Genomic DNA, 19,563 nt, shown 5'->3' with positions numbered 1-19,563 from the left:
GTGACAGCTAGAGCCTGAGTGTGAACGAATGTGGCCTTGTTGTCTTTTACCTTTTTATCACGCGGGGGGGAGGGGGGGTGCCATTTCATGTGTGGCGGAGTGGCGGCAGGAATGGATGAAGGCAGCACGTACGAGTATGTACATGTGTACATATGTATATGTTTGTGTATGTATATGTATGTATACGGTGAAGTGTATAGGTATGTATATGTGTGTGTGGGCGTTTATTATATACATGTGTAAGTGGATGGGTTGGGCCATTCTTTGGTCTGTTTCCATGTGCTACCTCGCTAACACGGGAGACAGCGACAAAGTATAATAATAATATATAATAATAATTAAATGTATGCCTTCATAACTCAGCATAATTGTCATAATCTTATTAAAATATGGCATTTTCAAAATGAGGATATGTAATAATATCCATTAAAGATGGTACAGTACTATCTGTGTTTAAGTAAACTGCAAGTCTGTTACATTAACTTTATTGAATCCAATCCTATCTTTATCTTTCCTCAGCTTAGGAAAATTGTAATCACTATATTCAAGATGTTTGGGAAAAATTCAGTGAGTGCAGTATACTAAACTTAGTCATTAAAAATAAAGTTTGGATATATCATATATTAATGAACAAAATGCCCATGCTAACCATGTTGGACTTTTTATCACATCTGGTGATAGTGTGCTTATAATTCATCAATCCCTATCTGAAATATGAAAATGAATCCAAACAAATCCATCGATGCACATTCAATCATCATTAACCCAGAACCACTTTCTAAGAAAGGATCCTCATGTTACCCACATCAAATGTGCATACAAGACCATATACACTAGTTTTATTAGTTTAATTCTGCACATGAAACAAAGTTTGTGTAACAGCGAACCATCAGAAGGCTGTGTCACAACCTCAGCTGCCCTTGTGGACAATCTGTGGTTGTCTAGCATCACCTTCATTCCTGACTCTGATTTCATATGCGACTGATAAGCAATCGTTTTCTTAAACTTATTCACACATAAGCACTTAACAGTAAAAAAAAAAATGACATCATCAATACAACGAAAAAATAATGTTTAGGGTAACTAAGCAGCACAGTGGCATCAGCAGAATACCTGTATCAGCTATTAAACAATATCAACAACAAATAAATGAAGGTTTTCAGTTTCCAACTATGATGCTGTGTTTTGATTAAAAAGTTACAGTACATTGTATTCCATTTTTTTTTTTGATTAAAAAGTTACAGTACATTGTATTCCATTTTTTAAGTTATTTCCATGCAATAATGTTGCTGGTTATGTTACACTCAAAGATGTCATTTTAGGTGAAGAAATTCTGACATCATATACAAAGAATGTTTTGCACTTACCAAAAAACACTTGATCTCTGCTTACAAAAGAAGATAAATGCAGCAACAAATACTAGAACTACATATGGCCTGAGAGGCTTGAGGGGAAGGGTACATCACTGTTGACATCATCATGAGGAGGAACATCAGAAGTTGAGGGATCAAGAAGTGGGTCCTCTTGGGATGAGAAGGCATTCTGCTGGATGGCTTTTTTAAATGTTTCCTTCAGAGTCATCCACCTCATTAACAATGGTTATTGTCTTAGAAGTCTCACTTTGATTTTATAAACCAACATGATTTCTTGTTCTACTAAGAATGCAAGATGCTCTAGTCCTTCAATACGTACATTACATATTTTCACCATGTTAATTATAAGGTCCTTTTTTTTCAGTGTTAACAAAGTCATTTTCATTGCCTCTATTATCACAGTCATCTTGATTCAGAACCATTTCGGCTATTTCAATATTGGTCAGTGAATGAACAAAAGATGACTCATTATAACTATCAATGTTAAAAACTTAAGTATCCACTTCTTCCAGCATACTGAGAGACTTTGTAGATATATTTTTTGCATATGTTAAGGATGTCAGACATCATTTTCTTCTCACATGACATACAGAATCCTTCAAAATCATCTTGTTCATCATTATCACTGAACATATCTGCAAGCCAGAGGTTGTCCCAGGCATGTACAACTGTCTCTTAAGTCAATGTGTTTCAAGTGATGGCAACAGCATATATGGCATCCTTCATGCTAAACTCCTTTTGAAAACCCTCCACACCCACGCCTCTGTTCACTGCTGCCAGCATGCTGTTTAACAAAGTTTTCTTATATTTACAATTGGTCACAAAGCTAAATTAAGAAAGTGACATTTGGGGGAAAGTGTATGGAAAAACATTAATTCTGAAGAGAATTTCAGCTAGAGGAAGAGCAGAACAGTTGTCGAGGAATAACAAAATCTTGCAGTCAACATCCAGTCCAGCTTTTCTGCAACATGCACAATCCACTGGTACAAAATGTTTGTACTTACACCTCTGTTCAGTTTTTCCAACAGCTTTACTTTCTGCGCTATAAACATAAAAGCTTCCTCTTTTACTTATCACTGTTACCCATAGGGGTAGCTGCAGCATTTTTGACATTTTCAACAATATCTGTACCACAGAGCAGAGAACAAGCAAAAAACATGGTGAGTAAAGTGTGGCGGTGACAAAGGTCTTTAACAAACTGGCGCCAACAGAGCGTCAGAGCCTAGCTTTGGCAAGTGAGGTGAGGTGTGGAATTTCCACTTTGTAACATCAAGTCGCCACTCAAAAAGTTTAGGATTTTGGAGCATTTTGGATTAGGAGTGCTCAACCTGTAATATATGCCCCAAACACGGTGGTAAAAGTCAAAAAGTTTTGATCATACTAACTGACATATCTAACACCTACAGTGAATCTAGTCTTTGACCTAAAACAAATAAATGATAATCACCTGTTGCCTTGGGGTAGTTCCTGGTATAGGTCCAGTAGGTCCTGGCTGAGAGCTCATGACACTGGGAGGTGGTGGAGGTGTCTGAGATGGGCCTGTCCCATTGTATGGTGGCCGAACGACTGGCACAGGTCCTTAAAGGAAGAATCTTATTGTAAAGTTGTTCCACTAAAGCTATGATTAGATTCCACAATGTACATTTTCCCAATCATCTGGTTTTAATCCTTTCTGTAAGTTCATTTTTCAATCCATCTTGTATCTTAAAAACAAAACACAGTTCACTCAGTCATGGACTACTCATATAAAAAATATGGAGGTCTCCAAAAAACATCATATGCAGAGGTCTTTGTAATGTCATGACCTTTTTCCAAGCCTTGACAGGAGTAAAATTCCTCCATAACCTTTGAGACAATGAGAAAAATGGATGAGAAAGTGATAATTACCAAAGATGATGTGAGGAACAGATGAAGTGAGTATTTCAAATGGCTGCTGAATGTATTGGATCTCATGGGTACAGATATTTTTTTTTTTTTTTTTTATACTTTGTCGCTGTCTCCCATGTTTGCGAGGTAGCGCAAGGAAACAGATGAAAGAAATGGCCCAACCCCCCCCCATACACATGTATATACATACGTCCACACACGCAAATATACATACCTACACAGCTTTCCATGGTTTACCCCAGACGCTTCACATGCCCCGATTCAATCCACTGACAGCACGTCAACCCCGGTATACCACATCGCTCCAATTCACTCTATTCCTTGCCCTCCTTTCACCCTCCTGCATGTTCAGGCCCCGATCACACAAAATCTTTTTCACTCCATCTTTCCACCTCCAATTTGGTCTCCCTCTTCTCCTTGCTCCCTCCACCTCCGACACATATATCCTCTTGGTCAATCTTTCCTCACTCATCCTCTCCATGAGTCCAAACCACTTCAAAACACCCTCTTCTGCTCTCTCAACCACGCTCTTTTTATTTCCACACATCTCACTTACCCTTACGTTACTCACTCGATCAAACCACCTCACACCACACATTGTCCTCAAACATCTCATTTCCAGCACATCCATCCTCCTGCGCACAACTCTATCCATAGCCCACGCCTCGCAACCATACAACATTGTTGGAGCCACTATTCCTTCAAACATACCCATTTTTGCTTTCCGAGATAATGTTCTCGACTTCCACACATTCTTCAAGGCTCCCAGAATTTTCGCCCCCTCCCCCACCCTATGATCCACTTCCGCTTCCATGGTTCCATCTGCTGCCAGATCCACTCCCAGATATCTAAAACACTTCACTTCCTCCAGTTTTTCTCCATTCAAACTCACCTCCCAATTGACTTGACCCTCAACCCTACTGTACCTAATAACCTTGCTCTTATTCACATTTACTCTTAACTTTCTTCTTCCACACACTTTACCAAACTCAGTCACCAGCTTCTGCAGTTTCTCACATGAATCAGCCACCAGTGCTGTGTCATCAGCGAACAACAACTGACTCACTTCCCAAGCTCTCTCATCCCCAACATACTTCATACTTGCCCCTCTTTCCAAAACTCTTGCATTTACCTCCCTAACAACCCCATCCATAAACAAATATGTACAGATACAGATATGGTACACTTAAAATGATGTGACATGTACAGCATGAGTCATAGTAAATGTTATAAGAGAAAGTGGCAGGTGGAGTACAAGAGACATGATAAATGTTATGACAAAACGATAGGAAGTTGTGACAAAGTTGCTGTTGCATACGATGAAGTGTGAAAAAGTAGCAGTAATGGATGAAACTGCTACTAAGTTTCTCATGAAAGGGAGTAACAGTGTTACTGAAGCCTTGATGAGACTCTTCAAAGATCATATGGCCCATCAGAATCCTGGTGGACTGTAAATTCATACATGGTGCCTTTGTATGAGGACAAGGGAAGAAAAAATTACAAGGGGAGAAAAAATTAATGTTCAAACTACAGAGGTAAAAGTGTTTTAAGTATACCTTCCAACATGTATGGGTGGATAGTGACAAACATGAATCAAAAACAAACCAAGCATGGAATGTTACTTACCAGGATGTCTTGGGTATTGTATACTTGGTGGTCCTGGAGGTCCTGGTGGTCCTGGTGGCCCTGTAGCACCTGGAGGCCCAGTTGGTGGCCCAGGTGGTGGCCCAGGTGGAGGACCAGCTGGAGGCCCAGTTGGAGGTCCAGATGGAGGACCAGTAGGAGGCCCAGGAGGAGGGCCAGTTGGAGGACCAGTTGGAGGTCCACTTGGGGGACCTGATGGAGGCCCTTGTAGTCCTGGAAGACCAGGGCCTGGAGGTCGTGTGGGGTCCTGTTCAGATCGGCGACCCTGAGCCATAGCAGAAACATTGCCTGGAATTGGCTGATTCCGAGCAATACAACGATATGCCATTATTTGTGCTCGAAGCTGCTGCAATTGAGGCCCATTCAGCAAACCTGTTCTCTGACCATCTGGGCCTCCAGCACCTGGAGGGCCATAACCAGGTCCTCCAGGAGGGCCAGGTGGTCCAGTGTTACCACCTGCTGAACCACTACCTGGAGGAGGTGGTCCCATATTCATATTACCATATTTAGCCCTCATGTTAATCAAGTCTGTATAACGTGGATCATTTTGTAAACCCTTGTCCTCCATGGTGTTGATGGCTTTTTGTAGAGCATTAAGATTTTCCTGCTGAAAGCTGCCACCACTAGGACTTGGGCCATTTGGTCCACCACCACTAGGAGGGGGTAGCCCACTGCCTGGAGGACCACCAGGTGGACCCTGAGAAGGGTGATGTCCACTGGGACCCATAGTTGGCCCTTGTTGAGGTTGAGGCTGTGGCTGATAGTTGTTAGGGTATGAACCAGGAGGCTGCTGCCATCCCTGGGCTCCCTGTGGCCCTTGAGGGTAAGTGTGGTGAGGACTGGGGCCTCCTTGTGGTGACATTCCAGGACCGCCAGGAGGCCCCTGTTGTGAAGGTGGTACACCAGGCCCTGGTGACATTACAGGTGGACCCATGGGTGAAGGTGTCTGAGGTGGACCCATTGGTGATGGTGCCTGAGGAGGACCCACAGCTGGGGAGGTAGCTTGTGGTGGAGGCATGGGAGAGAGGGACTGCTGGGGTGGACCCATTGGAGATGCTGCACTCCCAGGGTTAGGACTTGGAGCAGACATCTTCCTGAAATGATCAAAATGACCCTTAGCTTAACATAAAATACATTTTAAATTCATGAGTTCAAGAAAAATGTGAACACCAATATCATTATTTTATTTTGTTTTTCCTTCATGCCTAATCACCATGTCCTGCCTTAGCAAGGTAGCATCACGAATAGATGATTGAGACTTATCATTACTAATAAGCTTAACCCTAAAACCCTTTATGCGGGGTTCCTGGAGCTTCAGAGAACAGCTCATTGGGAGCTTCATTGCAGGGTTTAAGTCTTTTAAGCTGAAGCCCTTATGAGTTTCAGCACAACATGCCAAAATCATGGGAAGGCCTGAGTGTCAAGTGAGCTGCCACTATGTATATCTCACCATTTATTTACATATACTGAAAACCGTACAACAGGTGATTATTAATTTGTAATAAATTTTTTCTAAATTTTTTCTCATTGTAATGAATATGATTCACTCTTTTTCAAAGAAGCAAAATCACAGAAGTCTGTAAAATTACCAGCTGCAATGCTGTCAACGTTAGAGGGGTGCTACCAACAGTGTTTCCACTTGGACTAGAAACACCTTGTCATGCCTCATTTGTCTGTCAGTTTTTGTAAAATCACTCCACATACAATTCAACAAACCTTCATTATCAAGTAATCTAGGATTCTTATGCTTGTTAAAAGCTGTTTCATTTCCAAGAAAACTCATAAAAATATGCTATTACAGGCATGGTTGATGAGTGACTGACTATGGAGATTGAGTGGCATTGAAATAAAAAAGCAAAAATCAGCACATAAACATATGTCCGGGAGAACTGCCCACTTCAAGTGGGAATTTATTAAAATAGGGGGTGACTGTATTGTTGACTGGTTGGTAAGGTAATTTAATGTATGTATGACTCATGGTGAGGTGCCTGAGGATTGGCAGAATGCTTGCATAGTGCCATTGTACTAAGGCAAAGGGGATAAAAGTGAGTGCTCAAATTACAAAGGTATAAGCGTGTTGAGTATTCCTGGGGAATTATGTGGGAGGGTATTGATTGATAGGGTGAAGGCATGTGCAGAGCATCAGATTGGGGAAGAGCAGTGTGGTTTCAGAAGTGGTAGAGGATGTGTGGATCAGGTGTTTGCTTTGAAGAATGTATGTGAGAAATACTTAGAAAAGCAAATGGATTTGTATGTAGCATTTATGGATCTGGAGAAGGCATATGATAGAGTTGATAGAGATGCTCTGTGGAAGGTATTAAGAATATATGGCGTTGGAGGCAAGTTGTTAGAAGCAGTGAAAAGTTTTTATCGAGGATGTAAGGCATGTGTAAGTGTAGGAAGAGAGAAAAGTGATTGGTTCTCAGTGAATGTAGGTTTGCAGCAGGGGTGTGTGATGTCTCCATGGTTGTTTAATTTGTTTATGGATGGGGTTGTTAGGGAGGTGAATGCAAAAGTTTTGGAAAGAGGGGCAAGTATGCAGTCTGTTGTGGATGAGAGAGCTTGGGAAGTGAGTCAGTTGTTGTTCGCTGATGATACAGCGCTGGTGACTGATTCGTGTGAGAAACTGCAGAAGCTGGTGACTGAGTTTGGTAAAGTGTGAAAGAAGAAAGCTGAGAGTAAATGTGAAGAAGAGCAAGGTTATTAGATACAGTAGGGTTGAAGGACAAGTCAATTTGAATGGAGAAAAACTGGAGGAAGTGAAGTGTTTTAGATATCTGGGAGTGGATTTGGCAGAGGATGGAACTTGGAAAGCAAAAATGGGTATGTTTGAAGGAATAGTGGTTCCAACAATGTTATATGGTTGCAAAGTGTGGGCTATAGATAAAGTTGTGCGGAGGAGGGTGGATGTGCTGGAAATGAGATGTTTGAGGACAATATGTGGTGTGAGGTGGTTTGACCGAGTAAGTAATAATAGGGTAAGAGAGATGTGTGGTAATAAAAACAGTGTGGCTGAGAGAGCAGAAGAGGGTGTTTTGAAATGGTTTGGTTACATGGAGAGAATGAGTGAGGAAAGATTGACCAAGAGGATATACGTATCAGAGGTGGAGGGAACGACGAGAAGTGGGAGACCAAATTGGAGGTGGAAGGATGGAGTGAAAAAGATTTTGAGTGATCGGGGCCTGAACATGCAGGAGGGTGAAAGGTGTATAAGGAATAGAGTGAATTGGAACGATGTGGTGTACTGGGGTCGACGTGCTGACAATGGATTGAACCAGGGCATGTGGAGCATCTGGGGTAAACCATGGAAAGTTCTGTGGGGCCTGGATGTGGAAAGGGAGCAGTGGTTTCGGTGCATTATTAAATGACAGCTAGAGACTGAGTGTGAACGAATGTGACCTTTGGTGTCATTTCCTAGCGCTACCTCACGTACATGAGGGGGGAAAGGGGGGTATTATTTCATGTGTGGCGGGGTGGCGATGGGAATGAATAAAGGCAGACAGTATGAATTATGTACATGTGTGTATAAGTATATGTCTGTGTGTGCATATATATGTATACGTTGAGATGTATAGGTATGTATATTTGCGTGTGTGGACGTGTATATATACACATACGTATGTGGGTGGGCTGGGCCATTCTTTCGTCTGTTTCCTTGCGCTCCCTTGCTAATGCGGGAGACAGCAACAAAGCAAAATAAATAAAAAAATAAATAAATATATATATATATATATATATATATTTTTTTTTTGCTGTCTCCCGCGTTTGCGAGGTAGCGCAAGGAAACAGACGAAAGAAATGGCCCAACCCACCCCCATGCACATGTATATACATACGTCCACACACGTAAATATACATACCTACACAGCTTTCCATGGTTTACCCCAGTCGCTTCACATGCCTTGATTCAATCCACTGACAGCACGTCAACCCCGGTATACCACATCGCTCCAATTCACTCTATTCCTTGCCCTCCTTTCACCCTCCTGCATGTTCAGGCCCCGATCACACAAAATCTTTTTCACTCCATCTTTCCACCTCCAATTTGGTCTCCCTATTCTCCTCGTTCCCTCCACCTCCGACACATATATTCTCTTGGTCAATCTTTCCTCACTCATTCTCTCCATGTGCCCGAACCATTTCAAAACACCCTCTTCTGCTCTCTCAACCACGCTCTTTTGATATCCACACATCTCTCTTACCCTTACGTTACTTACTCGATCAAACCACCTCACACCACACAATGTCCTCAAACATCTCATTTCCAGCACATCCATCCTCCTGCGCACAACTCTATCCATAGCCCACGCCTCGCAACCATACAACATTGCTGGAACCACTATTCCTTCAAACATACCCATTTTTGCTTTCCGAGATAATGTTCTCGACTTCCACACATTCTTCAAGGCTCCCAGAATTTTCGCCCCCTCCCCCACCCTATGATCCACCTCCGCTTCCATGGTTCCATCCGCTGCCAGATCCACTCCCAGATATCTAAAACACTTCACTTCCTCCAGTTTTTCTCCATTCAAACTCACCTCCCAATTGACTTGACCCTCAACCCTACTGTACCTAATAACCTTGCTCTTATTCACATTTACTCTTAACTTTCTTCTTTCACACACTTTACCAAACTTTACCAAGCTGTCTCCCACGTTTGCGAGGTAGCGCAAGGAATCAGACGAAAGAAATGGCCCAACCCACCCCCATACACACGTATATACATACGTCCACACACGCAAATATACATACCTACACAGCTTTCCATGGTTTACCCCAGACGCTTCACATGCCCTGATTCAATCCACTGACAGCACGTCAACCCCGGTATACCACATCGCTCCAATTCACTCTATTCCTTGCCCTCCTTTCACCCTCCTGCATGTTCAGGCCCCGATCACACAAAATCTTTTTCACTCCAGCTTTCCACCTCCAATTTGGTCTCCCTCTTCTCCTCGTTCCCTCCACCTCCGACACATATATCCTCTTGGTCAATCTTTCCTCACTCATTCTCTCCATGTGCCCAAACCATTTCAAAACACCCTCTTCTGCTCTCAACCACACTCTTTTTATTTCCACACATCTCTCTTACCCTTAAGTTACTTACTCGATCAAACCACCTCACACCACACATTGTCCTCAAACATCTCATTTCCAGCACATCCATCCTCCTGCGCACCACTCTATCCATAGCCCACGCCTCGCAACCATACAACATTGTTGGAACCACTATTCCTTCAAACATACCCATTTTTGCTTTCCGAGATAATGTTCTCGACTTCCACACATTCTTCAAGGCTCCCAGAATTTTCGCCCCCTCCCCCACCCTATGATCCACTTCCGCTTCCATGGTTCCATCTGCTGCCAGATCCACTCCCAGATATCTAAAACACTTCACTTCCTCCAGTTTTTCTCCATTCAAACTCACCTCCCAATTGACTTGACCCTCAACCCTACTGTACCTAATAACCTTGCTCTTATTCACATTTACTCTTAACTTTCTTCTTCCACACACTTTACCAAACTCAGTCACCAGCTTCTGCAGTTTCTCACATGAATCAGCCACCAGCGCTGTATCATCAGCGAACAACAACTGACTCACTTCCAAGCTCTCTCATCCACAACAGACTTCATACTTGCCCCTCTTTCCAAAACTCTTGCATTCACCTCCCTAACAACCCCATCCATAAACAAATTAAACAACCATGGAGACATCACACATCCCTGCTGCAAACCTACATTCACTGAGAACCAATCACTTTCCTCTCTTCCTACACGTACACATGCCTTACATCCTCGATAAAAACTTTTCACTGCTTCTAACAACTTGCCTCCCACACCATATATTCTTAATACCTTCCGCAGAGCATCTCTATCAACTCTATCATATGCCTTCTCCAGATCCATAAATGCTACATACAAATCCATTTGCTTTTCTAAGTATTTCTCACATACATTCTTCAAAGCAAACACCTGATCCACACATCCTCTACCACTTCTGAAACCACACTGCTCTTCCCCAATCTGATGCTCTGTACATGCCTTCACCCTCTCAATCAATACCCTCCCATATAATTTCCCAGGAATACTCAACAAACTTATACCTCTGTAATTTGAGCACTCACTCTTATCCCCTTTGCCTTTGTACAATGGCACTATGCAAGCATTCCGCCAATCCTCAGGCACCTCACCATGAGTCATACATACATTAAACAACCTTACCAACCAGTCAACAACACAGTCACCCCCTTTTTTATTAAATTCCACTGCAATACCATCCAAACCTGCTGCCTTGCCGGCTTTCATCTTCCGCAAAGCTTTTACTACCTCTTCTCTGTTTACCAAATCATTTTCCCCAACCTTCTCACTTTGCACACCACCTCGACCAAAACACCCTATATCTGCCACTCTATCATCAAACACATTCAACAAACCTTCAAAATCCTCACTCCATCTCCTTCTCACATCACCACTACTTGTTGTCACCTCCCCATTTGCGCCCTTCACTGAAGTTCCCATTTGCTCCCTTGTCTTACGCACTTTATTTACCTCCTTCCAGAACATCTTTTTATTCTCCCTAAAATTTAATGATACTCTCTCACCCCAACTCTCATTTGCCCTTTTTTTCACCTCTTGCACCTTTCTCTTGACCTCCTGTCTCTTTCTTTTATACATCTCCCACTCAATTGCATTTTTTCCCTGCAAAAATCGTCCAAATGCCTCTCTCTTCTCTTTCACTAATACTCTTACTTCTTCATCCCACCACTCACTACCCTTTCTAATCAACCCACCTCCCACTCTTCTCATGCCACAAGCATCTTTTGCGCAATCCATCACTGATTCCCTAAATACATCCCATTCCTCCCCCACTCCCCTTACTTCCATTGTTCTCACCTTTTTCCATTCTGTACTCAGTCTCTCCTGGTACTTCCTCACACAAGTCTCCTTCCCAAGCTCACTTACTCTCACCAACCTCTTCACCCCAACATTCACTCTTCTTTTCTGAAAACCCATACAAATCTTCACCTTAGCCTCCACAAGATAATGATCAAACATCCCTCCAGTTGCACCTCTCAGCACATTAACATCCAAAAGTCTTTCTTTCTCGCGTCTGTCAATTAATACGTAATCCAATAACGCTCTCTGGCCATCTCTCCTACTTACATAAGTATACTTATGTATATCTCACTTTTTAAACCAGGTATTCCCAATCATCAGTCCTTTTTCAGCACATAAATCTACAAGCTCTTCACCATTTCCATTTACAACACTGAACACCCCATGTATACCAATTATTCCCTCAACTGCCACATTACTCACCTTTGCATTCAAATCACCCATCACTATAACCCGGTCTCGTGCATCAAAACCACTAACACACTCATTCAGCTGCTCCCAAAACACTTGCCTCTCATGGTCTTTCTTCTCATGCCCAGGTGCATATGCACCAATAATCACCCATCTCTCTCCATCAACTTTCAGTTTTACCCATATTAATCGAGAATTTACTTTCTTACATTCTATCACATACTCCCACAACTCCTGTTTCAGGAGTACTGCTACTCCTTCCCTTGCTCTTGTCCTCTCACTAACCCCTGACTTTACTCCCAAGACATTCCCAAACCACTCTTCCCCTTTACCCTTGAGCTTCGTTTCACTCAGAGCCAAAACATCCAGGTTCCTTTCCTCAAACATACTACCTATCTCTCCTTTTTTCACATCTTGGTTACATCCACACACATTAAGGCACCCCAATCTGAGCCTTCGAGGAGGATGAGCACTCCCCGCGTGACTCCTTCTTCTGTTTCCCATTTTAGAAAGTTAAAAAAATACAAGGAGGGGAGGATTTCTGGCCCCCCGCTCCCGTCCCCTCTAGTCACTTTCTACGACACGCGAGGAATGCGTGGGAAGTATTCTTTCACCCCTATCCCCGGGGAGAATATATATATAAATATATATACACATACACACACACACACACACACGCACACACACACACACACACACACACATATATATACATATGAAAAATGTAAGAAACAATTTAGAAAACTGAAACTTCTAGCTTGAAATGAAATGAAAAAATGAATGTCACATACTGGTTCAACCTCTGGCTATGGAAAAAGGAAATGTATAATTCATTTACACAAACGTCAATAGTAGTTCTCATCAATTTAACCACTGTATCAATAAGCTTCAATGACTAAGCTACATTTTTTCCAATTTCATTATTTTCTTGTCAAAGCACCATGTATGAAAACTATCACTCCAGTAACACAACTATAAACATTTACTTCCCCTTTAAAAAAGTTCTGGGGAACTTTTATATATATATATATATATATATATATATATATATATATATATATATATGTGTGAATAAATTGTACATTTCCTTTTCCATAGCCAGAGGTTGAACTATTATGTGACATTCATTTTTTTCATTCATTTCAAGCTAAAAGTTTGTTTTCTAAATTGTTTCTTACATTTTTCATATGTATATATATGTATGTGTGTGTGTGTGTGTGTATGTGCGTGTGTGTGTGTATGTGTGTGTGTGTGTGTATGTATATATATATGTATATTATCCCTGGGGATAGGGGTGAAAGAATACTTCCCACGTATTCCTCGCGTGTCGTAGAAAGCGACTAGAGGGGACGGGAGCGGGGGGCCGGAAATCCTCCCCTCCTTGTATTAACTTTCTAAAATGGGAAACAGAAGAAGGAGTCACGCGGGGAGTGATCATCCTCCTCGAAGGCTCAGAGTGGGGTGCCTAAATGTGTGTGGATGTAACCAAGATGTGAAAAAAGGAGAGATAGGTAGTATGTTTGAGGAAAGGAACCTGGATGTTTTGGCTCTGAGTGAAACGAAGCTCAAGGGTAAAGGGGAAGAGTGGTTTGGAAATGTCTGGGGAGTGAAGTCAGGGGTTGGTGAGAGGACAAGAGCAAGGGAAGGAGTAGCAATACTCCTGAAACAGGAGTTGTGGGAGTATGTGATAGAATGTAAGAAAGTAAATTCTCGATTAATATGGGTAAAATTGAAAGTTGATGGAGAGAGGTGGGTGATTATTGGTGCATATGCACCTGGGCATGAGAAGAAAGATCATGAGAGGCAAGTGTTTTGGGAGCAGCTGAATGAGTGTGTTAGCGGTTTTGATGCACGAGACCGGGTTATAGTGATGGGTGATTTGAATGCAAAGGTGAGTAATGTGGCAGTTGAGGGAATAATTGGTATGCATGGGGTGTTCAGTGTTGTAAATGGAAATGGTGAAGAGCTTGTAGATTTATGTGCTGAAAAAGGACTGATGATTGGGAATACCTGGTTTAAAAAGCGAGATATACATAAGTATACTTATGTAAGTAGGAGAGATGGCCAGAGAGCGTTATTGGATTACGTGTTAATTGACAGGCGTGCGAAAGAGAGACTTTTGGATGTTAATGTGCTGAGAGGTGCAACTGGAGGGATGTCTGATCATTATCTTGTGGAGGCTAAGGTGAAGATTAGTATGGGTTTTCAGAAAAGAGGAGTGAATGTTGGGGTGAAGAAGGTGGTGAGAGTAAGTGAGCTTGGGAAGGAGACCTGTGTGGGGAAGTACCAGGAGAGACTGTGTACAGAATGGAAAAAGGTGAGAACAATGGAAGTAAGGGGAGTGGGGGAGGAATGGGATGTATTTAGGGAATCAGTGATGGATTGCGCAAAAGATGCTTGTGGCATGAGAAGAGTGGGAGGTGGGCTGTTTAGAAAGGGTAGTGAGTGGTGGGATGAAGAAGTAAGAGTATTAGTGAAAGAGAAGAGAGAGGCATTTGGACGATTTTTGCAGGGAAAAAATGCAATTGAGTGGGAGAAGTATAAAAGAAAGAGACAGGAGGTCAAGAGAAAGGTGCAAGAGGTGAAAAAAAGGGCAAATGAGAGTTGGGGTGAGAGACTATCAGTAAATTTTAGGGAGAATAAAAAGATGTTCTGGAAGGAGGTAAATAGGGTGCGTAAGACAAGGGAGCAAATGGGAACTTCAGTGAAGGGCGTAAATGGGGAGGTGATAACAAGTAGTGGTGATGTGAGAAGGAGATGGAATGAGTATTTTGAAGGTTTGTTGAATGTGTCTGATGACAGAGTGGCAGATATAGGGTGTTTTGGTCGAGGTGGTGTGCAAAGTGAGAGGGTTGGGGAAAATGATTTGGTAAACAGAGAAGAGGTAGTAAAAGCTTTGCGGAAGATGAAAGCCGGCAAGGCAGCAGGTTTGGATGGTATTGCAGTGGAATTTATTAAAAAAGGGGGTGACTGTATTGTTGACTGGTTGGTAAGGTTATTTAATGTATGTATGACTCATGGTGAGGTGCCTGAGGATTGGCGGAATGCGTGCATAGTGCCATTGTACAAAGGCAAAGGGGATAAGAGTGAGTGCTCAAATTACAGAGGTATAAGTTTGTTGAGTATTCCTGGTAAATTATATGGGAGGGTATTGATTGAGAGGGTGAAGGCATGTACAGAGCATCAGATTGGGGAAGAGCAGTGCGGTTTCAGAAGTGGTAGAGGATGTGTGGATCAGGTGTTTGCTTTGAAGAATGTATGTGAGAAATACTTAGAAAAGCAAATGGATTTGTATGTAGCATTTATGGATCTGGAGAAGGCATATGATAGAGTTGATAGAGATGCTCTGTGGAAGGTATTAAGAATATATGGTGTGGGAGGCAAGTTGTTAGAAGCAGTGAAAAGTTTTTATCGAGGATGTAAGGCATGTGTACGTGTAGGAAGAGAGGAAAGTGATTGGTTCTCAGTGAATGTAGGTTTGCGGCAGGGGTGTGTGATGTCTCCATGGTTGTTTAATTTGTTTATGGATGGGGTTGTTAGGGAGGTAAATGCAAGAGTCCTGGAAAGAGGGGCAAGTATGAAGTCTGTTGGGGATGAGAGAGCTTGGGAAGTGAGTCAGTTGTTGTTCGCTGATGATACAGCGCTGGTGGCTGATTCATGTGAGAAACTGCAGAAGCTGGTGACTGAGTTTGGTAAAGTGTGTGGAAGAAGAAAGTTAAGAGTAAATGTGAATAAGAGCAAGGTTATTAGGTACAGTAGGGTTGAGGGTCAAGTCAATTGGGAGGTGAGTTTGAATGGAGAAAAACTGGAGGAAGTGAAGTGTTTTAGATATCTGGGAGTGGATCTGTCAGTGGATGGAACCATGGAAGCGGAAGTGGATCATAGGGTGGGGGAGGGGGCGAAAATTTTGGGAGCCTTGAAAAATGTGTGGAAGTCGAGAACATTATCTCGGAAAGCAAAAATGGGTATGTTTGAAGGAATAGTGGTTCCAACAATGTTGTATGGTTGCGAGGCGTGGGCTATGGATAGAGTTGTGCGCAGGAGGATGGATGTGCTGGAAATGAGATGTTTGAGGACAATGTGTGGTGTGAGGTGGTTTGATCGAGTAAGTAACGTAAGGGTAAGAGAGATGTGTGGAAATAAAAAGAGCGTGGTTGAGAGAGCAGAAGAGGGTGTTTTGAAATGGTTTGGGCACATGGAGAGAATGAGTGAGGAAAGATTGACCAAAAGAATATATGTGTCGGAGGTGGAGGGAACGAGGAGAAGAGGGAGACCAAATTGGAGGTGGAAAGATGGAGTGAAAAAGATTTTGTGTGATCGGGGCCTGAACATGCAGGAGGGTGAAAGGAGGGCAAGAAATAGAGTGAATTGGAGCGATGTGGTATACAGGGGTTGACGTGCTGTCAGTGGATTGAATCAAGGCATGTGAAGCGTCTGGGGTAAACCATGGAAAGCTGTGTAGGTATGTATATTTGCGTGTGTGGACGTGTGTATGTACGTGTGTATGGGGGTTGGGCCATTTCTTTCGTCTGTTTCCTTGCGCTACCTCGCAAACACGGGAGACAGCGACAAAGTATAAAAAAAAAAAAAAAAAAAAAATATATATATATATATATATATATATATATATATATATATATGTATGAGTGTGTGTGTGTATATGTGCATATGTATGTGTATGTGTGTGTATGTGTATATGTATATATATATGTATATTATCCCTGGGGATAGGGGTGAAAGAATACTTCCCACGTATTCCTCGCGTGTCGTAGAAAGCGACTAGAGGGGACGGGAGCGGGGGGCCAGAAATCCTCCCCTCCTTGTATTAACTTTCTAAAATGGGAAACAGAAGAAGGGGTCACGCGGGGAGTGCTCATCCTCCTCGAAGGCTCAGAGTGGGGTGCCTAAATGTGTGTGGATGTAACCAAGATGTGAAAAAAGGAGAGATAGGTAGTATGTTTGAGGAAAGGAGCCTGGATGTTTTGGCTCTGAGTGAAACGAAGCTCAAGGGTAAAGGGGAAGAGTGGTTTGGGAATGTCTGGGGAGTAAAGTCAGGGGTTAGTGAGAGGACAAGAGCAAGGGAAGGAGTAGCAATACTCCTGAAACAGGAGTTGTGGGAGTATGTGATAGAGTGTAAGAAAGTAAATTCTCGATTAATATGGGTAAAACTGAAAGTTGATGGAGAGAGGTGGGTGATTATTGGTGCATATGCACCTGGGCATGAGAAGAAAGATCAAGAAAGGCAAGTGTTTTGGGAGCAGCTGAATGAGTGTGTTAGTGGTTTTGATGCACGAGACCGGGTTATAGTGATGGGTGATTTGAATGCAAAGGTGAGTAATGTGGCAGTTGAGGGAATAATTGGTATACATGGGGTGTTCAGTGTTGTAAATGGAAATGGTGAAGAGCTTGTAGATTTATGTGCTGAAAAAGGACTGATGATTGGGAATACCTGGTTTAAAAAGCGAGATATACATAAGTATACTTATGTAAGTAGAAGAGATGGCCAGAGAGCGTTATTGGATTACGTATTAATTGACAGGCGTGCGAAAGAGAGACTTTTGGATGTTAATGTGCTGAGAGGTGCAACTGGAGGGATGTCTGATCATTATCTTGTGGAGGCTAAGGTGAAGATTTGTATGGGTTTTCAGAAAAGAAGAGTGAATGTTGGGGTGAAGAGGGTGGTGAGGGTAAGTGAGCTTGAGAAGGAGACCTGTGTGAGGAAGTACCAGGAGAGACTGAGTACAGAATGGAAAAAGGTGAGAACAATGGAAGTAAGGGGAGTGGGGGAGGAATGGGATGTATTTAGGGAATCAGTGATGGATTGCGCAAAAGATGCTTGTGGCATGAGAAGAGTGGGAGGTGGGTTGATTAGAAAGGGTAGTGAGTGGTGGGATGAAGAAGTAAGAGTATTAGTGAAAGAGAAGAGAGAGGCATTTGGACGATTTTTGCAGGGAAAAAATGCAATTGAGTGGGAGATGTATAAAAGAAAGAGACAGGAGGTCAAGAGAAAGGTGCAAGAGGCGAAAAAAAGGGCAAATGAGAGTTGGGGTGAGAGAGTATCATTAAATTTTAGGGAGAATAAAAAGATAATCTGGAAGGAGGTAAATAAAGTGCGTAAGACAAGGGAGCAAATGGGAACTTCAGTGAAGGGCGCAAGTGGGGAGGTGATAACAAGTAGTGGTGATGTGAGAAGGAGATGGAGTGAGTATTTTGAAGGTTTGTTGAATGTGTTTGATGATAGAGTGGCAGATATAGGGTGTTTTGGTCGAGGTGGTGTGCAAAGTGAGAGGGTTAGGGAAAATGATTTGGTAAACAGAGAAGAGGTAGTGAAAGCTTTGAGGAAGATGAAAGCCGGCAAGGCAGCAGGTTTGGATGGTATTGCAGTGGAATTTAATAAAAAAGGGGGTGACTGTATTGTTGACTGGTTGGTAAGGTTATTTAATGTATGTATGACTCATGGTGAGGTGCCTGAGGATTGGCGGAATGCGTGCATAGTGCCATTGTACAAAGGCAAAGGGGATAAGATAAGAGTGAGTGCTCAAATTACAGAGGTATAAGTTTGTTGAGTATTCCTGGTAAATCATATGGGAGGGTATTGATTGAGAGGGTGAAGGCATGTACAGAGCATCAGATTGGGGAAGAGCAGTGTGGTTTCAGAAGTGGTAGAGGATGTGTGGATCAGGTGTTTGCTTTGAAGAATGTATGTGAGAAATACTTAGAAAAGCAAATGGATTTGTATGTAGCATTTATGGATCTGGAGAAGGCATATGATAGAGTTGATAGAGATGCTCTGTGGAAGGTATTAAGAATATATGGTGTGGGAGGAAAGTTGTTAGAAGCAGTGAAAAGTTTTTATCGAGGATGTAAGGCATGTGTACGTGTAGGAAGAGAGGAAAGTGATTGGTTCTCAGTGAATGTAGGTTTGCGGCAGGGGTGTGTGATGTCTCCATGGTTGTTTAATTTGTTTATGGATGGGGTTGTTAGGGAGGTAAATGCAAGAGTTTTGGAAAGAGGGGCAAGTATGAAGTCTGTTGGGGATGAGAGAGCTTGGGAAGTGAGTCAGTTGTTGTTCGCTGATGATACAGCGCTGGTGGCTGATTCATGTGAGAAACTGCAGAAGCTGGTGACTGTGTTTGGAAAAGTGTGTGGAAGAAGAAAGTTAAGAGCAAATGTGAATAAGAGCAAGGTTATTAGGTACAGTAGGGTTGAGGGTCAAGTCAATTGGGAGGTGAGTTTGAATGGAGAAAAACTGGAGGAAGTGAAGTGTTTTAGATATCTGGGAGTGGATCTGGCAGCGGATGGAACCATGGAAGCGGAAGTGGATCATAGGGTGGGGGAGGGGGCGAAAATC

General features: G+C 42.5%; 1 protein-coding gene across 5 annotated transcripts in view; it reads right to left on the bottom strand.

The window, feature by feature from the left end:
* The window catches only part of brm (ATP-dependent helicase brm), a 146,754-nt gene that overhangs the window by 122,079 nt on the left and 5,112 nt on the right, over positions 1-19,563 (bottom strand). For all 5 annotated transcript variants that reach the window (XM_071656513.1, XM_071656514.1, XM_071656510.1 and 2 more), the window contains exons 2-3: positions 4,887-5,998; positions 2,821-2,951 (exon numbers count right to left, since the gene is read on the bottom strand). In XM_071656513.1, coding sequence (XP_071512614.1) covers positions 2,821-2,951; positions 4,887-5,994 — 1,239 coding nt within the window. In that variant the 5' untranslated portion in view covers positions 5,995-5,998. The remainder of the gene's footprint in view (positions 1-2,820; positions 2,952-4,886; positions 5,999-19,563) is intronic.

The sequence above is a fragment of the Panulirus ornatus genome, chromosome 63 (assembly GCF_036320965.1).
Source record: "Panulirus ornatus isolate Po-2019 chromosome 63, ASM3632096v1, whole genome shotgun sequence".
NCBI classification, from domain to species: Eukaryota; Metazoa; Arthropoda; class Malacostraca; order Decapoda; family Palinuridae; genus Panulirus; species Panulirus ornatus.
The sequence above is the reverse complement of the archived record's forward strand: the minus strand, read 5'-3'. Positions and strand labels throughout refer to the sequence as shown.